Genomic DNA, 19,484 nt, shown 5'->3' with positions numbered 1-19,484 from the left:
CAGCAGTGGAATTGTGCAAGGGGCCTTTGAGTATTAAACAATAAACAGGATAAAATGTGTAGGTGAGTACTGGCCAATAGGAGTAAACAGGTGAGTTAAACTGAGACTAGAAGATTTTGATGCCCAGAAAATGAATTTGACAGCTTTTCCTACTGATTGTGAAGAGTTGCCAGAAGTATGGGGGCAGGGGATTGACAAGAAGAATTTGACATTTTAGGGCAAATTTAGTAGTGTTTAAGGTGATTTGCAATGGGTAGGGAGGCCATTTTGGCAGCTCTTGCACTTGCTCAGGTGTGAAATAATAAGGTGCCAAATTGTAATTTGGAAGAGAAACATTTAAAGCAAGAATCAGTAGAAACTGATGATGTACTGAACATAAAGGTTAAGAAGCCAAAGTCAGCAAGAGATTCGTAGGTGGAGGGATGGTGGTATCAGTGCCATAGATAGGAAAGATCAAAAGAACGAGTGTGATTTAGGTGAAATTGAGGCGATAGCCAACCCTTCTGTTACACTGTATTGATGTTTGCTTCTACGCAAAATGGTCCCAGAATTCAGGTGGTTGTGCTTCCTCAGTTGTCTCTTTTCCCTTTGTCTCAGCGGTTGTCTTTCATAGCAGCACTGCACATGCCGTCTCCACCCAGAGCTTTAATGCTTCTCATCTGCTATCAACCTAACCTAAAGAAAAAAACAGTAATTTGAGTTTAGCTTTAACTCTGTCTAGTTTTTGCTCAGCAGAGTTAAGTCCTTAAGTTTTTTGTTTGTTTGTTTGTTTTATTTTTATTTTATTAGTCCTTAAGTTTTATAGCACCCATCTTCCCCAGAGGCCTTTTCTTTTTTGTTTAATGTCCCTGGCTATCTTTCATAAGATAAAGATTATGGGAAGGTAACTTTCAGAAATGAGTATTATCCTATAATTGCATATGTATGTAATCCTTTAAATACATGTATTTATAAAATGTATAAAAATTAAATTTTTCTTTTTACAGAAATGAGCTCATACTTACGTTTTATTCTGTAGTTCGCTTTATTTTATTTAACGTGTCAAGGAAGTTTCTCCATGTGGATCACCCTCATTCTTTTGCTACCTCACTTTTTTTCCCAGTGGCTGACTAGTTTTCTCTGTAGAGATGTACCACACTTGATTTCCAGTTTTCCTTTTCAATCAGTACTGCAGTAAACATCTATGTACCTGCAAATCTGCACATTTGTATCATTTCTCTATGAAAAATTGCTAGAAGATTTGTTGGATCAAAGAATAAGATCAAAAGATCACAGGGTTTGATATAATACATTGACAATAGATAAACTAATCTTGCTCTTCTTTTTATTTCTTTATCATCATCTTATTTGGAACAACAGAATGAAAGGTACTTGCACCTTGCAGCAAAACTTCTGGATGCAAAGGAGCAAGCAGCTACCTTTAAATTAGAAAAAAACAAGCAAGGCCAAAAAGAGGCTCAAGAAAAAATAAGGAAATTTCAAAGAGGTAAACGCTTTAAAATTCTCAGACGTATAAATATCTCTTCTTTATTGGCCTTCCTGGGATGGAGGTTGCCTCTTTTTAATATGTCTGCTCTTTCCTAACAGTTTATAATTGGGATTGGCAAACTTTTTGCAACAAGCCAAATAGTAAATATTTTAGGTTTTGCAATTTGTTATAATTACTTAACTCTGCTGTCACAGCATAAAAGCAGCCATAAACAATACATAAACAAATGGTTATGTTCTCATAAAACTTTATGGATGCTGAAATTTCATATATAATTTTCACATGTCACCAAATATATCTTTTTGTCTTTTTCAACCAGTTAAAACATGTAAAAACCATTCTTAGCCCACAGGCCATATGGAAATAGGCAGCAGGGCTGGATTTGGCCTGCAGACCATAGTTGGTTAACCTCAGATGTATACCATAAAATACCATCTCCATTCAAGAACAAGAGGTGGATATAATTCCATGTGTATTTATTTCTAGTGAAGATGTTTTTCCTGGCCTTCTACATCTGTTAAGTAATTGTTCTGAAAATGTTATGATGTGAAAATAAATTGCCTCTGACTTCTAGCACAAATTCCTAGAAGGAAGTGTTGAATAATTGACTACAAGGAAAAAGAAGGAATGTTTTTTCTAAACCAATTTTTGCAAAGTAAAAAGGCATGAAAAACAAATATAAATAAAACAAAAATAAGCATCATGGTTTTTTTGGTAGAAATGGAAACTTTAGAAGACCATCCAGTATTCAATCCAGCCATAAAGATTTCACATCAACAGAATGAAAGGAAGAAGCCTCCTGTAGCCACAGAAGGGGAAAGTGCTTTGAACTTTAATTTATTTGAAAAATCTACAGCTGCTACTGAAGAAGAGAAAGGTAAAATGAAGGGAAAGTGTTCCAGGGTATAATTTGTAAATAGAAAAATGTCAAGGACTGTATAATTGAGAAATTGTTACTTTGTATTCCAGCAAACTACATAAGATGGCAGTAAAGTTATGCTTCCACATACTGTCTTGGAAAAATAATAATTATGATAACTTGTATAGCATTTTGTAATTACAAACATCTTGCTTCGGCCTCATCTCTCTTCAGTCCCTCCTCCAAACTCCTGCCAGAATTATCTTTCCATAACACAGATCAAAATGTGAGTTCCCTGTTAAAAATTTTAATCACTTAGCAAGTTCAAACCCTGTATCATGGCACTGAAGATCCTTTCCACCTTATTCTCCCAGCTCTGTACTACAGCTACATCATTCTTTAAAACATATATTGTTTCATGGCTCCATGACTTTGCTCATCCTTTGTTTTCCCCTTCTTGGCCAACCTTTCCCTTGCTTAGAGGCTTGAATCAAACAGCACCTCTTCTTTAAACCTTCCCTGATTCCTGCTGTGCCACCAGAGTTGTGTAAGTGTGCTCTTCTTTGTGCTCATAGGTAAATTATTGATATAGCTAGTATATTTATCAGTCTGTAATATAGTCAGTTGAGTCCCACACTAAATTGTCAGTTCTTTTAATTGTACATTCTTTCTACAAATATTTATTGAATTTTTATTGTTCATAATATCAGGTGCTACATGTATAGTTATTAGCAAAATAACTTGATCTTTGCCCTCTTCAAGTATACAGTCTAGCAGGGAATGTAAGCTTTAAACATAGATACACAATTACAAACTGTGATGTGTGCTGTTGAAGAAAGAAAACTGGCTTCCAATAATAGAGCTAATAAGGGGGCCTAATTTGCATTGGGGAAACCTTGCTAAGGTCTTGCTCTGAGATCTGACAGATGATTAGGTATTAGCCTGGTAATGAGTTGGTGGAAAGAACTTCTAAGGAAGGAGACAGTACACTGGAAGTCTAAGGTGGAAAAGAGCTTAGAGCATCGCTATTCAACAGAACACACTATGATGGGAATGTTCTGTATCTGCACTATCCAATGTGGTAGCTACTAGCCAAATATGAGTACAGTTGACCCTTGAACAACGTAGGGGTTATGGCCGCTGACCCCTGTGCAGTCAAAAATCTGCGTATAACTTTTGACTTAAACATAATACTATGTTTAAGTCAAACATAAATACTAATAGCCTACTAATGACTGGAAGCCTTAGTGATAACAGTTGATTAACATATTTTGCATGTTATATGTATTATATACTATATTATTACAATAAAGTAAGCTAGAGAAAGAGAAACATTATTAAGGAAATCATAACAGAGAAAATACATTTACAGTACTGTACTGTACAGATTCTGTGAGTTTATGTTATCTATGTACAAGATGAATCGTCTGTCAGTACCTATATCAACATTGTCTTATATGATTCAAAACACTGTAGATGTTATATGTATTACTAACAGGAGACATCAAAAATGAAAAGATAATGTGCAGAAGTTCTTAGTTGTTTATAGGTATAATGATTCATGCATTAATAACGAAGAAGCAGCAATATGATTGCTTTAATGGTACCCTAGCGTAATCAGTACAACTGCTTTACTTCACTGTTAGTTTAGCCTTATACACTAATGAAGAATCATTATAAAATTTTTATGGCATACAGTATTACAGTAGTATTCATAATATACTATTGGAAACACTGTTAACATTTTTTAAAAAACCACTTACCTATGATGATAGGCTGATATGCAGTTTCTCCAATTATGAGAGAGAGGAATTCTATAAGGTAAGGTAATTCTTTGAAAGCAAAGTTATAAAACAAAGAAAATAACACATTATTAATTTTATATTAATTATCACCTCATGCCTGTGTAAGGATAGGCTATCCACTTCAATATAAGTCTTACACATGATGTTCTTCATGTGTGTTTTTATATATTTATTGAAAAAAATCTGCATATAAGTGGACCTGTACAGTTCAAACCTGTGTTGTTCAAGGGTCAACTATATCGAGCACTTGAAATGTGACTAGTATAACTGAGAAAGTGAAATTTTAATTTTAATTAATTTAAATTTAGCCACATGTGGCTGGTGGCTACTGTATTGAGCCAGGCAGGTTTAGAGCATTTAAGGAATTGACTCATGACCAGTATGGCTACAGCATAGCGAGCATGATGGAAGACTGACAACAAATAGGCAGGGGTGGGCCACAGAGGGCTTTTAGGTACTAGTGAAGAATTTGGACTTTATCTTATATGCAACATGAAGCCATTGACAGTGGTGGTAGTGGCAGCTGTTAAGCAGAGAAATGACATCTGATTTATATCTTTTCAAAAGATACTCTACCAAACATTGTAATTCAGAGTATTCTAAACAATTCATCGCATGGATTGTGTCATAGATATTTTACAAGAACACATAACTTAAGATACTTTTTTAAAAAGATCCAGATTTTCACTGATTCTGTCCATCAAGAGGATTTCCTTACATCACGTAAAGAAGAGCAAGCCTTTCTGTCTGTCTTTTTTTAAACCTATTCTCTTCTAAAAGTCTGTTCCCAAAAGTGAGAGAACATTAATCTCTCAAAAGAGACTGTATATTACTACATAACCATTTTTAAAGAAACAATCTTTATCATTTTAGAGAAAAAGAAAGAACCTCATGATGTAAGAAATTTTGACTATACTGCTCGAAGCTGGACTGGAAAATCTCCCAAACAATTTTTGATCGATTGGGTCAGGAAGAATCTTCCCAAGAGTCCAAATCCTTCCTTTGAAAAAGTTGCAGTAGGTAGATACTGGAAATGTAGGTATGTTTTGGGTTAACTGAATGAACTTATAGAAAAATCTAAGATGAAAATCTTTTTTTTTCTGATGAGTTAAGTAGATATTTAGGAAGCTAATTCCACATCTCAGATTGATAGTGCTTATAAGTCATTATGTAGTATGATGTCTTCCATGGGAATATTTAATTAAATAATTAAACTACAGTTCAATGTTAATGGAATTCTGACTTTTTTTACTTAATCAATTTTATTTTAAAATGTTTTTGGTTTCTTTGTAGGGTAAGGGTAATAAAGTCTGAAGATGATGTACTGGTAGTATGCCCTACAATCTTAACAGAGGATGGCATGCAAGCTCAGCACCTGGGAGCTACTTTAGCTCTTTATCGTTTAGTGAAAGGGCAGGTGAGACTTTTTAGACCTAAGTGTTTCAAAAATCATTTCTGGGGGCTTCCCTGGTGGCGCAGTGGTTGAGAGTCTGCCTGCCGATGCAGGGGACACAGGTTCGTGCCCCAGTCCAGGAAGATCCCACAGGCTGCGGAGTGGCTGGGCCCGTGAGCCATGGCCACTGAGCCTGCGCGTCCAGAGCCTGTGCTCCTCAACAGGAGAGGCCACAGCAGTGAGAATCCCGCGTACCGCAAAAAAAAAAAAAAAAAAAAATCATTTCTGGAGTAATGGGTATATTTTGTCAACATAAAACTGTATCTGCCTGTGGAAGTTAGTTTTTAATTATGGGCCTTTGTGCCAATTTTCTCTTACTGAATGCTTCTGATTAATCCTTGTTTCTGCTTATTTATAATTTTGACTTCCTCTCACTTCTAAACATAGTTCAGTCTTTCTCTCCTTAGACCAGAGGCTCTGAACCATTTGGTCCAGCTTTGTAAGCTATACTAATTTACAGATTAAAAAATAGTTGTGCTAGAGTGGTTGAATTAAGGAGAATTTTTAAACATTTGTTTTCCTTTAATGTTATATTGTCTCTCAACTTTAAAAAATTAGACACTGGTTCCAGTTTTCACTTTTAGGTTATGTTGACTATAAGCTTCCAGTTTAAGGAAAGATGAAAATAAAGTATTACTGAAGAGAGCACTTTTAAGAGAACACAATGCTCTTTTTTTTGGTTGGGGGGTATTGTCAACATCTCCTTTTTATAATAAACGTATATATCTTTCTTCATGGGGATTTCGAACTACTGAAAATTTAGGCACTGATTAAGTGGAACTCCAACAATAGTTCTTTTCCATTTTGTGTCAGTAAAAGTGCTTAATGTCTTTATTTCCCTCATTTTGCAGAATAAGGTATCATAAGCTTAATTGATGGAAGTGACTATCAGTGTTACAGAAATAATTGCGGGCTCTTTTATAACACAGAATTAAGATAACTTAGTTTCATCCAGTGGAATTCATTTAAAATACTTTGACCTGTAATATACAACTGCTGGAATCTCAGAGGGAACTTTGTTTTAAAGATGCATTATGGATCATCTGTATATTTAAATAGCACCACTATATGAATAAATAATAAACATGTATTTAATAGTTTATTGTGTTCCAGGAATAAGCACGTTACATGATTAACTTAGTTTACCTCAGAGTATGCCTGTAAGGGAGGTACTATTATTAGCCCCATTTTACAAATTTAGAAACTAAGACACCAAGAAGTTAAGTTACTTGCCCAAGGTCACACAGCTAGTAAGTCTAGAAGCCTGAATATATGCTATTTATAAATTTGCATCATATACATGTATATCTTATATTAAAGTAGTAACACTAGTTTAAGAGACATTTTAAGAAGAAGGCAGCTATCCTTTTAAGTTCTAACCTATTGAATTTTGGTGTCCAGTAGTTAGTAAAAATGACATAACTACTGTGTTTTCCCTTTATAGTCAGTTCATCAGTTACTTCCGCCCACTTACCGAGATGTCTGGCTGGAGTGGAGTGATGCGGAAAAGAGAAAGGAACAGTTAAATAAAATGGAGACCAATAAACCACGTGACCTTTTCATTGCCAAACTTCTGAATAAACTGAAGCAGCAGCAGCAACAGCAACAACAGCAATCTGAGAATACGAGAGAAACCTCTGAAGATCCTGAGGAATCTTGGGAAAATTTAGTTTCTGATGAGGATTTTTCTGCACTGTCTTTGGAATCAGAAAAGGCAGAAGATTTGGAGCCGGTTAGAAACCTCTTTAGAAAGTTGCAAAGCACACCTAAGTACCAGAGACTGCTAAAGGAACGGCAACAGTTACCTGTGTTCAAACACAGGAACTCAATTGTCGAAACTCTTAGAAGGCACCGGGCTGTGGTGGTGGCAGGTGAAACAGGGAGCGGCAAGAGTACTCAAGTGCCACATTTCCTGTTGGAGGACCTGCTTCTGAACGAGTGGCAAACAAGTAGATGCAGCATTGTCTGCACCCAGCCCCGGCGGGTCTCAGCAGTGAGCTTAGCCACAAGAGTGTGTGAGGAACTGGGCTGTGAAAATGGACCTGGAGGAAAGGTGAGACACTGTTCAACCTCACCTCAGAGAGTGCTGACCTCACTCAACCTGTGCCCTTGGGACCCAAATGGAAGCCTGTGCCGTATATGAGTTTTGACCAATGCTCTTTGTTCAGTAGCGTATCTCAGGTGTTTCTCATGTTTTCTTGGATAGATGTAATATTATGCCACTCTCCTTTATATGAAAAGGACTGTCAGTAATTATCATTAAAATTCTCACATAAAAGGAAAAATATATGCATTTTAATAATTGAGTATTCAAATATATTACATACTAAGTTGATCATTCAAAGAATATAAACACAAGTATAACTGTTAATATCAGATATCTCAAGTATTTGGAAATCTTTTCTGTGGGATGTATTCCTGAATGATTTTCATTAGTTCAGTGAACAGAAGGAAAAAACAATATAAAAGAAAATGCCAGACTATTTTCAAATCCTGTATATAAAAGAAATAATAGAAAAAGTACTTAAATATCTACTGTCACACACTTTGCGATAAAAGTATACACAAAACTGGCCAGACCTTAACCGGAGTGACTGTAAAGTATAGGAATTAGTAAAATTGCTTTAGAACCAAATGTAATGAATTCCCAGTTCATATAACTCAGTTTAATTATACTTTGAATTGTTCTTTATAAATATGATACTTAACATCTTTGTCTCTATCTTTAAGTTAGGTATCCCTTCATTAAAAAACATTTTATTTGGCAATTTTTCTTGGTTTCTCTCATGAAATGAAAGAGGAAAAAGGACATAATTTCTGTCTTATAAGGAATTTACATTAAGGGGATGACAGACATGTTTACAAGTATAACAAAGGAATGACTGAAGGAGAAAGAAAATGTGATGGGAATAGAAGTGACTTCAGGATTCCCATCAGGCACCACTGTTTTTTTTTTGTTTGTTTTCTTGCGGTACGCGGGCCTCTCACTGTTGTGGCCTCTCCCATTGCAGAGCACAGGCTCCGGACCGCAGGCTCAGTGGCCATGGCTCACGGGCCCAGCCGCTCCGCGGCATGTGGGATCTTCCCGGACCGGGGCACAAAGCCGTGTCCCCTGCATCGGCAGGCGGACTCTCAACCACTGCGCCACCAGGGAAGCCCCCCACCACTGGTTTTTAATGGTTGCAGCTTTTATGAGATCTTGATAGAAAAGTGGACCAAATTGTAGGAGCGTCTCTAAAATTCTCTTCCTCGGTACCTCAATATTTTGCTCCAAGATAATTTAATAAGAAATTGATTAAATCTATTAATATTTTCGTAATAATGTTAATGGTACTCAAAGCAGGTGAACAGCTTTTTGTTTCAAAACTGATAAAAGGTTTTTCTTGTTTAAAATTGCCGAAACTGGGGGCTTCCCTGGTGGCGCAGTGGTTGCGAGTCCGCCTGCCAATGCAGGGGACATGGCTTCGTGCCCCGGTCCGGGAAGATCCCACATGCCGCGGAGCGGCTGGGCCCGTGAGCCATGGCCGCTGAGCCTGGGCGTCCAGAGCCCGTGCTCCGCAACGGAAGAGGCCACAACAGTGAGAGGCCTGCGTACCGCAAAAAAAAAAAAAATTAAAACTGCCGAAACTAATTTTATAGTTTTATATAATTGAAGACCATGGGAAAGTAATAAATTGCACTAAACAAATTTACTTAGACTGCTCCATATAGTAGCAGGATCAGCACCTGTACTTTTTAAAGCTTGTTTCCTAGTTCATTTGTGAGACTCTAATCTTGGCCTTGTGTTTTCCCTTCAGAATTCTTTGTGTGGATATCAGATCCGGATGGAGTCTCGAGTGAGTGAATCTACCAGGTTACTCTACTGTACAACAGGGGTTTTGCTAAGAAAACTTCAAGAAGATGGTCTCCTAACTAATGTGTCTCACGTTATTGTAGATGAGGTGAGTTGATTCTGTAGTCATGTTCAGAAAAAAATTCTAAACATTTTTGTATTAAAAAGATGTTACTTCTAAAACTAGCTAACATTTTTTCATGCTTAAATGCCAGACACTTTACATATAATAATTATTTAATTTCCTCTACATATAATAATTTCCTCTAACAAATGTGTCTCCTGTAAATTGATTTATTTAACAAATGCTGTATAACATTTGCTATATGCAAGGTGCTATTTTAAGGACTTCATATATACAACTTCATTTAATCTTTCCAGCAATCCAGTGGAGTAGATATTATTATCCCTATTTTACAGTTGAGGAAACTGAGGCACACAGAGATTAAAGAGCTTGCTCAAATTCACACAGCCAATAAGCTCTACAACTGGGGGTTCAAACCCAGGCAGTACATCTGCAGCCATCTCTTACCAGTCTGCTGCCTCTCAACTACATTTGTTAAAGGATTTTCTCGGATTCTTATAAAAAACAAGGAATCCTCATCATTATGTCATTTTCCCTATAGATATACCCCTACTTGAATCAAATTTGAGTGCACACTAAAATTGAATTATGCCAAAAGTTTCACATTAGAATTATTTTAAATGGTATACTAGCCTAGTACATGTTACACTGACTTGCTTTGTACATAATTTTTTGAAAAAAATAAGATATACAGCATTTCTATTATTCAAAAATGGAAATTTTTTTCAGTTTTCCCAGATGTAAAGTTTCTATGAATGTCTGTTAATTCACCAAGTTCAGAAGGCATTAGTGAAAGTTCAGTCATTCTTTGATTTTTAATTAATAGACTATACATAGATTATTGGGTTATTTTCCTCATTTTGGTTAGTAAGTATTAGAAGTATAGAGAGATACAAAAATGAAAATAAAAATTATCTGTAGTCTCATCCAGAAAAAAAATTAATGTTGACATTTGTGCATTTATATATGTGTATGTTTAGCTTGTGCGATATTTATTTTATAATTCTTTCACATCATTAGTCTACAAAAACACTATTTTTTAATAGCTTTATAGAAGTATATAATTTGGATGTCCCATAATTTATTTAACCATTTTCCTGTTGTTGCACAAGTTTAGGGTATGATGTTTTTAAATACAATAATTTTGGTTATAGATGAGTGATGGGAATTCATTTTTATCTAAGGGGTCTTTAATCTTCAGTGGGGGAAGGAGTTGTACTGTTATCACTAAGATGTCAAAAAGAAAGAGGATGTATGGCTGCTTGATTGAGCAGGCCCATTGGTAACTTGCTTCTGGCAGTGTTGGGTGGGGAATGGGGTGTCACAGTTGCAGCTGTGCATGGCTAAGACCTAGATTTTATCAGTATCCTCAAGAATCAACTTAAGTCAAAATGCTAATTTATCTATTTATAATGAGAAATTTTTACTGCTAGGTAAGATGAAATACTTGTATCAGCCAGTCAGTAAGTTTTCTTGGAGCCCCAAATTATTAGAAAATTGATTAATAAATATATATCAGAATGAATCCTAATTTAAAAGTTAGACCAACTTCAGGGAGCTGTTCTTTGATGTTTTAGTATTAGCAGTCTGTAGGCATGATTTACTGAATTGTGCTTCAGTGTGATAATGTCAACCTCTTGTTGAAAAGTACAGTAAGAGTAAGAAAAAACCCAGTGAAATTCATCATCATGTTAAATATAATGATGTAAGAGATGCTGGCATAGAGTGCATTACATTATTCAGGACCTTCTTTATGAAGATGCTCAGGATAATACTTCTGGCTTTCTTATTAGGAATAGTTGTGTGATTTGTTTTAGTTTATGGTCAGTGTGTGAGTTAAGTAGCTTTTCCTCTGGCTGCTGGTATGTTTACGGCCAAACTTTTTGCCCACCTCTTCCAAGTGTACTTAATAAAGCATACATTTTTATTAGCTCTATTTTATGTTTTATCCTCATTTTTATTAGCTCTATTTTATGTTTTATCCTCATTTTTATTAGCTCTATTTTATGTTTTATCCTCATTTTTAATTTTCTTTTTTAAAAATGTCAGTATCTATATAAATTACCATCTATTTGAGGAGGTTCCCCAGATCTGTTTCTGTTCAGGAAATCTTTCTCTCTTGAGCTTCAGATTTAAATATCCTCGTCAAACTACCTAAGTAAAAACATCCAAGATTATTCCTTCTTCTTTCTCCCATATCCCCTAAATCCAATCACCTAGACTTTGTTGATTTTACTTTTCTCACATTCATTTACCTCTCCATATTCACTGGTATTGCCCTCATATAGGCTACCATTATCTCTTTTAATTAGTACAAAAGCCTCTAATTAAACTTCCTACTTTCTGTTTTGCTCTCTTCTACTACATTCTTCAATTATAGCTGGATTTACCTTTTTAAAACAAAATTCAGACCACATGATTCCCCTGCTTTGAAATATCTTACTCACTACCCTGACTCATTAGGATAAAGTCTCAACTCCTTAACACGGTTTACAAGACCTCATATGGGCAGATTACTGAGTACCTCGCCAGCTCTATCTCTTGCCCGTTCCTCATCCCATGCTCAAGGCGTCATTTTTGTTTCTTCATTTCCTGAAATGTATAATTATCCCCCTGTCCACCATGATTTTGCACAAGTTGTGTCCTATGACTACTTTTTCTCCCTTTATCATACTGTTCCTTTCTCCTCCTTTAAAACTCATTTCAGTTCTCAGCACAGATGGCAGATCTCTCTTAGTAGCCTTCCTGACCACCTGAGTTGCTGTACAGCAGAAATTAACACAACATTATAAATCAACTATACTCCAATAAAAAAAATAATTAAATATAAAACAAACAAAAAAGAATATTAGACCCCTACCCCCCCAAAAAAAAATTAACTACCCTTCATATGTAATTTCAAACCATCCTCTACAGTATCCTCTTCCAAGGCTGTAAACTCTGAAATGAAAAGACTATCTTGGTCATTTTTTAATCCCCAGTATCTAGCACAATGCTTAGTACTGTTTGTAGTGAACATTTGACCACTGTTGCCTCCCTTCCGAGCAAATGAATGATCAAAACCGTTTTAATTTTTGTTATCTTGATGTATTCTATCTTTTGTATGCTGCCTTAATCTCATAAAATAAAATGGAGTAGAAATAGCCCCAGTACAGGAAGTTGGAATATAGACTGGTATATCCAGCAGATATTGAGTTCTGACAATGTCCCATGTTTTTTTATGCTCTATAGCAGGTTTACAATGCTCGTCCCTAAAATGCATCTGTTGGAAGGGCATAAGAGCCTCAGACAGTTGATAGAGAACCTGTCAGATTCCTACTAATCAAATTCCCCTTTTTCTACATAGTGGATAAAGTATCTGTCTTGTTGCAGTTTTGTGTCTGTTCAGTTGTATATTAGTAGCAGCGCTTTAAGAGTTACACTGGCTTCTAAGTGAAATTGGGAGATCCCCTAATCTTATCAGCTGAACACTTACAAACCATCTCCTAAGGTAGAGTCCTACTATCATAGCTAATCTTGTTCATTATATGCCGATTTTTACCGACTTCAATTTTAGAGGGTGACTTTATTTTCAATTCTGAAGATCTGCCTTATTTGAAACATACAGCTTCTCTTTCTGCATGTACTGACTATATGTAAATATTGATTAACTTTTAGTAGATTTGAATGTCTGATTGTTTTAGCCTATTACTTGACCTTATGATTTTTTTGTTCCCCTTATGCTAGGTTCATGAAAGAAGTGTCCAGTCAGACTTCCTACTAATTATCTTGAAGGAAATTTTACAGAAACGCTCTGATCTACATTTGATTCTAATGAGTGCCACTGTAGACAGTGAAAAGTTTTCTAGCTATTTCATACACTGCCCTATTCTGAGAATTTCAGGAAGAAATTATCCTGTTGAGGTAAGTTTTCTTTATAATGCATATGTAAACAGAAACTACATTCCCACCAGTGAGTGTCACCATAAAACAGGCCCTTAAGTCTGAGCCTAGAACGATTCCTAGGGTATTGCAAGTCAAGAGAGGACCTGGAGGGCTTCCCTGGTGGCACAGTGGTTAAGAATCTGCCTGCCAATGCAGGGGACACGGGTTTGTGCCCTGGCCCGGGGAAGATCCCACGTGCTGCAGAGCGACTAAACCCGTGCACCACAACTACTGAGCCTGTTCTCTAGAGCCTGCACACCGCAACTACTGAGCCCATGTGCCTCAACAACTGAAGCCTGCGCGCCTAGAGCCCGTGCTCTGCAACAAGAGAAGCCATGACAATGAGAAGCCTGCGCACCGCAACGAAGAGTAGCCCCCCTCTCTAGCCCCGCTAGGCACCTAGAGAAAGCCCACGCACAGCAACGAAGACCCAACACAGCCAAAAAAAATAATAATAAAAAGTTAATTAATTTTAAAAAAGAGAGAAAGGGAGGACCTGGAGATGGCCTTGGGAATCAGATGGCTGGTGCTGCCTTGACTGAGGGTGAGTGGGCTGGAAGGAGGATTCTGCTGACGAACGACATGCTTCAGAGGTACACAGCATAAAACACACTTCCATAGCAAAGGCATTACATCCAGATTGGGGGTAGCTGCCTAGCAATAAGGAACTCCTTTTTCACCCATCCCTCAAATTTAGGCTTGTCTTTGAAGCTTCCTTCTATTCTTAATGTTTGCCCTTTTGGTTCAGCTGATAAAGGCTGCTCTTTTAATTGGTTTTCACATGTAAAAAATATACAACCATAATGTGCTTTGTCCTGAGACTACGAGGAATAGATCCATCTACATCAGCTAAGTTCTTCACTACCAATAAATGCAGAAAAAAGCTTTTTTCGTAACATGCTAAATTAGCATTTGGTGACATTCAAAAGGTAACAATCCCTTGTTCTCTTTAAAATGATATTTACTGAAATGAATTTGAGTTCACTATTTATATGCCTTAATCTATACAGGTTTTTCATCTTGAAGATATAATAGAAGAAACAGGCTTTGTCCTGGAGAAAGACTCAGAATATTGTCAGAAATTTCTGGAGGAGGAAGAAGAAATAACCGTTAATGTTACAAGCAAAGCAGGAGGAATAAAAAAGTATCAGGTAAAAATAAAACATTTTTGAAAGACATCTGATTGTGATATCCAGGGCATAAACTGCCGTAAGAGTTTTAAAATATGGCTGAGACAGTGCATTCAAATATAATCTAGTAGAAGAAGAACAGATATGATTATGAGCAAATTTTAAAGGTCATTTCTTTAAACCTTTGTTTCACTGACTCTAGTGTTTGGCTTACGATACTTACTTTATCTCAACACCTTAGATAGTCAGGATGGGGCAGGACCAAAATCTAGATCCTTGCCATTGGTTTTCCTAGCAGCCTCTGTCCTGACATGAGCCAACCTTAGCTCTGTACTATCCAGGGCAAGCGCAGATCTTCATAGAGAGTTAATTTACTTTCAGTGACATAATTTTAGAAATATCACAAAAGCTACATTATCCTGCATTTTGGCCAGTGGTACTATATACACTATTTTCATTATATCCACAATATTTCATTCATCTAATGGAAGTAGAACTAGAAGTAGAAGTTACTTTATCCTTTAGTTAAGCAGATAAACCAAGGAAGCAAAAACTAAAATCTTTCCCTAAAACTGCAGAGATAGAAATTAGAAACTAAAAGACTTTAAAAAATTAAAAGTAGTATTTCAAAGAAGATGATTGGAATTCAGAAACCAAAGTAGAATCTAGAAGGAATGAGGCAGGTGTAAATTACTTAATAAAGTTATTATGACCTCTCTTGGCCAGGCTGCTTTTCAGCTGCCACAGAACAATGCTGCCATTGTTCTGTTTTTCTTCATTTCTTTTCTAATTTAGGGTTTAGATGCCAAGATAAAAAGGTTTGCTATACTTAAGGGGACTGTATGAAATGAAATTAATAGGAGAGATGAAATTTTATAATACTTTCTGTTAAAAATTGTATTCTTGCTATATTTTAACATAATAGTGACAATGAGAAAATACAGATTTGAATGAATGCAAATAGCTCCTTTTTTCCTTCTTTGTCTTATAAAAATACATAATATTTTTGTTTGGCTTTTTCTGATTTGTTTCTTTTAGGAATACATCCCAGTTCAGACTGGAACAAGTGATGATTTAAATCCATTTTACCAAAAGTACAGCAGCCGCACTCAGCATGCTATTCTCTACATGAATCCTCATAAAATCAACCTGGATCTCATTTTGGAACTTCTTACATATTTAGGTATGTATCTATTTCTAATGTGTCTCCATTTGTTTTGATAAAACTTTTCTACTAATTGGAGATGTTCTATTAATATCTTATATGCTGTTCCTTATTTCTGAATATTGTATCTTTTTAAAAATTTCAGACAGAAGTCCCCAGTTCAAAAATGTTGAAGGAGCAGTACTGATCTTTTTACCAGGCCTTGCTCATATTCAACAGTTGTATGATCTCTTATCAACTGACAGAAGATTTTTTTCAGAACGGTAACTACAGATCTTCATTATATTCCTGGTAGTTTTAAAACAGAAAAATGTTTCACACATTAAAACTCTTGATCAGAACTTTCAAAGTCTTTTCACCTTTAGTTAAAATTGTCCATGGCAAAGCTCTTTTTTTTTTTTTTTACATTTCTATTATAGCATTTTATCTACTAAAATTTTTAGGTACTATTTCTACATTTGTTTTATTTTCTCAATATGATTAAGCAGAGGGAATCCTGTGGTTAAGAGTAAGACGGTGACTCCGCTCCCCAGCCCAATGGATGGTGCAAAACCCTAACAGCATTGCAGTTTGTCATCCATACATTTTTTTTTTAATATCTTTGAAGCACTTGTTTTTTCTTTTTAATAAATTTATTTATTTATTTTTGGCTGCATTGGGTCTTCATTGCCGCGTGCGGGCTTTCCTCTAGTTGCGGCGAGCAGGGGCTACTCTTAGTTGCGGTGCGCTGGCTTCTCATTGCGGTGGCTTCTCTTGTTGCAGAGCACGGTCTCTAGGTGCATGGGCTTCAGTAGCTGTAGCTTGTGGACTCTAGAGCTCAGGCTCAGTAGTTGTGGCACACGGGCTTAGTTGCTCCAGGGTATGTGGGATCTTCCCGGACCAGGGCTCGAACCCGTGAGCTAGAAAGAGACTTAAGAAATCATCTATTTCTACCTTGTAATTTTCAGGTCAGGTTATTGGAGGCCAGAGAGGTAAAATGACTTGCTCATTGGCAGGTGGATTCTTAACCACTGTGCCACCAGGGAAGCCCATCCATACATATTGGTTTTTTTCTTTTTTGTTTTTTTGCGGTACACGGGCCTCTCACTGTTGTGGCCTCTCCCATTGCGGAGCACAGGCTCCGGACGCGCAGGCTCAGGGGCCATGGCTCACGGGCCCAGCCGCTTCGCGGCATGTGGGATCTTCCCGGACCGGGGCACAAACCCGCGTCCCCTGCATTGGCAGGCAGACTCTCAACCACTGCGCCACCAGGGAAGCCCATCATCCATACATATTGAATTGGCTTTTTACTATGCCTGTTTTGATACAGTTTATTACCGCTGTTATGGTTATCACTTCAGCATCAGAATATATTTTAAAAATTCTTTAAACCCTACATTCCATATAATTCATTCATATTGTTTTTTCTCTTTGATGAGTATATATGGGGTTTCACTGTACCATTTTCAGAACTTTTGTGTGTGTTTAAAATTTTTCATAATAAAAAATTTTAAAATTGCTTTCTATTTGCAAATAAATTTTATTATTCTTTGCAGTGTCTTCTAAAGAGAAACTCTTGCTAAGAACTATGATTTTAACTTTCAGATATAAAGTGATAGCTCTGCATTCTATTCTTTCAACTCAAGATCAAGCTGCAGCATTCACACTTCCTCCTCAAGGAGTCAGGAAGGTAAAATTCAGTACAGCAAATTTATATGTGATCCAACTGAGAATATTTCGTAAAAGTGTTATGACTTTTTATCATCAAAGACAGTTATTAATATTAAGTGCTTTATAGTGCATGCAGACTCCAGATGCTCTGCAGCTTAACATAATCAAAAGAGAACCCAGTATTAAAATTCAATTTATATTAGGTGTTTATGTTTATATTATATGTTATTAATAACTTTAGGGAAGTGGTAGTTTAAAAATATGGCATGGATGTTGCTTATGAAAAGAAAAATCACTACTGTTCCTTAAAGAAGATATCACAAAGGATGTTGGATATCAGGAGCTACTTGAATCCTGGGAGGATTCTTTTTTGTTCTCTTTGCTACTCATCCCTGATTATTTTTGCAATACAGAGACCATTAGGTTAGGAAACAATCTAAGTATTTTCATTGTCTCCTCTGTTCGGATGCTGAATGAAGAGATACTTGACAAAGAGAGTTTCTCAGATTTTGACCCTCTTTTAGGCGGGGGGGGGGGGGGGGAAAAAAGAGCACAATGTAGAAACTCTGGGGAACACAGAGCTCCCAGCAAGAGCCTGGACTCTAATGCACGAAGCCTGGGTTCTTGTCCCTAAGCTGCTGCCATGTCTGTGGCCTTCGGCAACCCACTCAGCTTCCTTTCTCATCTTTAAACAGGAGCTGGATTAAATTTACAGTTTTCTAACTGTGCTCTGAAAACTCCAGGGGTTCAGAGGCTGTGTGCTCTGATCTGTAACATTTACATTAACATCTGTAACATTTGGCTTCCCTGTAACATTTTGTCTTAAGAAAAGAATTCCACCTCTAAAAAATTTGATCACCTAGGTCCCATCTAAATGTTAATAATCTGGGTTCTGTTTCCTAGGATAAATGAGTAAGAAAAGCAAGCATTCAATATTGAGATAGAGCCATAGTATATTGAATTTGACCTAGAATTTCCTAAATGTTTTACCTCCAAGGACTCAACAGAAAAAAAAAAAGAACAAACAAAAAAGCCACAAGAAGATTGCACTATTCAGCCATCACCATTAAGAAATTTTGAGCTAGAAAGAGACTTAAGAAATCATCTGTTTCTACCTTGTAATTTGCAGGTCAGGTTATTGGAGGCCAGAGAGGTAAAATGACTTGCCCAGGTCACAAAGCTAATAAGTAGCAGAGCCAGGGCAACAACCCACCAGTTCTTCTTACTGAAGAACTATTACTTTTTTTTTCTACTTAACTGTGAAGTTTCTGCTGAGCAGTCTCCATTCTCTGATCCAATTTCTCATTCCACGTATGTCATTTTTAAGATGACTGACTAGAATTAGGGGAATGGTATTTTTGTTGGAATAAGAATCTATAACTTTAATTAATAAGCTAAGGTGATAAAATTAATTAGAGCAAATTTAGATTACACAGTAATAGCAATTAGATTGTGAATTTTTGTAAATAAAATTGAAATTCACTTTTTAAAATTCATTGGCTAAACTATCCAAAGAAGTTTAAATGATGGCACATTGCTGAAAGTTGTTACCTAAATGTTTTGGCTTTTTATTTTCAGATTGTTTTAGCAACAAATATTGCAGAGACGGGTATCACTATTCCAGATGTTGTATTTGTAATTGATACTGGAAGAACGAAAGAAAACAAGTAAGTCTGAATTTTCCAAATCAAAACATTTTTTCAACCTGAAGAGGGCTTGGGACTCTTGAATTCTTAGGAGACATCACAGAATCATTGCAATTTTAGTACATGTGCTGCTGAAGCAAGCACTAGATCACAGAATCATAACAGGAAAATCTTGAATGTCCTAATTCTGCCCAAAACAAAAAGTCTCAGAGAAACTGTAGGGAAGTTTAAAATGTCTGAGAATAAATGTTAAAATTCATGTCATCAGTTTTCCCGTAAGTAATATCAATGTACTGCTACTTTTAGAAAAGTGCTGAGAAAATATTCAGAACATAGATTTTGTAAATTAGTTTATAACTTAATGTTTTACAAAAGCATTATTTATGGGATTACAAAAAAAAAAGCATGAGTTTTAGAATCAGAGTTGGATTATAAATCTCTGATCT

At 36.2% G+C, this 19,484-nt stretch overlaps 1 protein-coding gene across 3 annotated transcripts in view; it reads left to right on the top strand.

Annotated features, from left to right (window-relative positions):
- DHX29 (DExH-box helicase 29) overlaps positions 1-19,484 on the top strand; it is a 48,286-nt gene that overhangs the window by 15,036 nt on the left and 13,766 nt on the right. For all 3 annotated transcript variants that reach the window (XR_003792639.1, XM_029216467.1, XM_029216468.1), the window contains exons 7-18: positions 1,360-1,486; positions 2,208-2,366; positions 5,027-5,192; positions 5,447-5,570; positions 7,051-7,659; positions 9,404-9,547; positions 13,250-13,426; positions 14,458-14,598; positions 15,616-15,760; positions 15,888-16,005; positions 17,327-17,411; positions 18,971-19,059. Coding sequence is in view for 2 of the 3 variants with exons in the window: in XM_029216467.1 (XP_029072300.1) it covers positions 1,360-1,486; positions 2,208-2,366; positions 5,027-5,192; positions 5,447-5,570; positions 7,051-7,659; positions 9,404-9,547; positions 13,250-13,426; positions 14,458-14,598; positions 15,616-15,760; positions 15,888-16,005; positions 17,327-17,411; positions 18,971-19,059 (2,084 nt within the window). In the remaining variant the exon portion in view is untranslated. The remainder of the gene's footprint in view (positions 1-1,359; positions 1,487-2,207; positions 2,367-5,026; positions 5,193-5,446; positions 5,571-7,050; positions 7,660-9,403; positions 9,548-13,249; positions 13,427-14,457; positions 14,599-15,615; positions 15,761-15,887; positions 16,006-17,326; positions 17,412-18,970; positions 19,060-19,484) is intronic.

Source organism: Monodon monoceros, unplaced genomic scaffold, assembly GCF_005190385.1.
Source record: "Monodon monoceros isolate NGI ecotype Baffin Bay Population unplaced genomic scaffold, NGI_Narwhal_1 Super_Scaffold_12, whole genome shotgun sequence".
Lineage (NCBI taxonomy): Eukaryota > Metazoa > Chordata > Mammalia > Artiodactyla > Monodontidae > Monodon > Monodon monoceros.
Note: the sequence above shows the minus strand (reverse complement) of the source record. Positions and strands in the feature narration are given on the sequence as shown.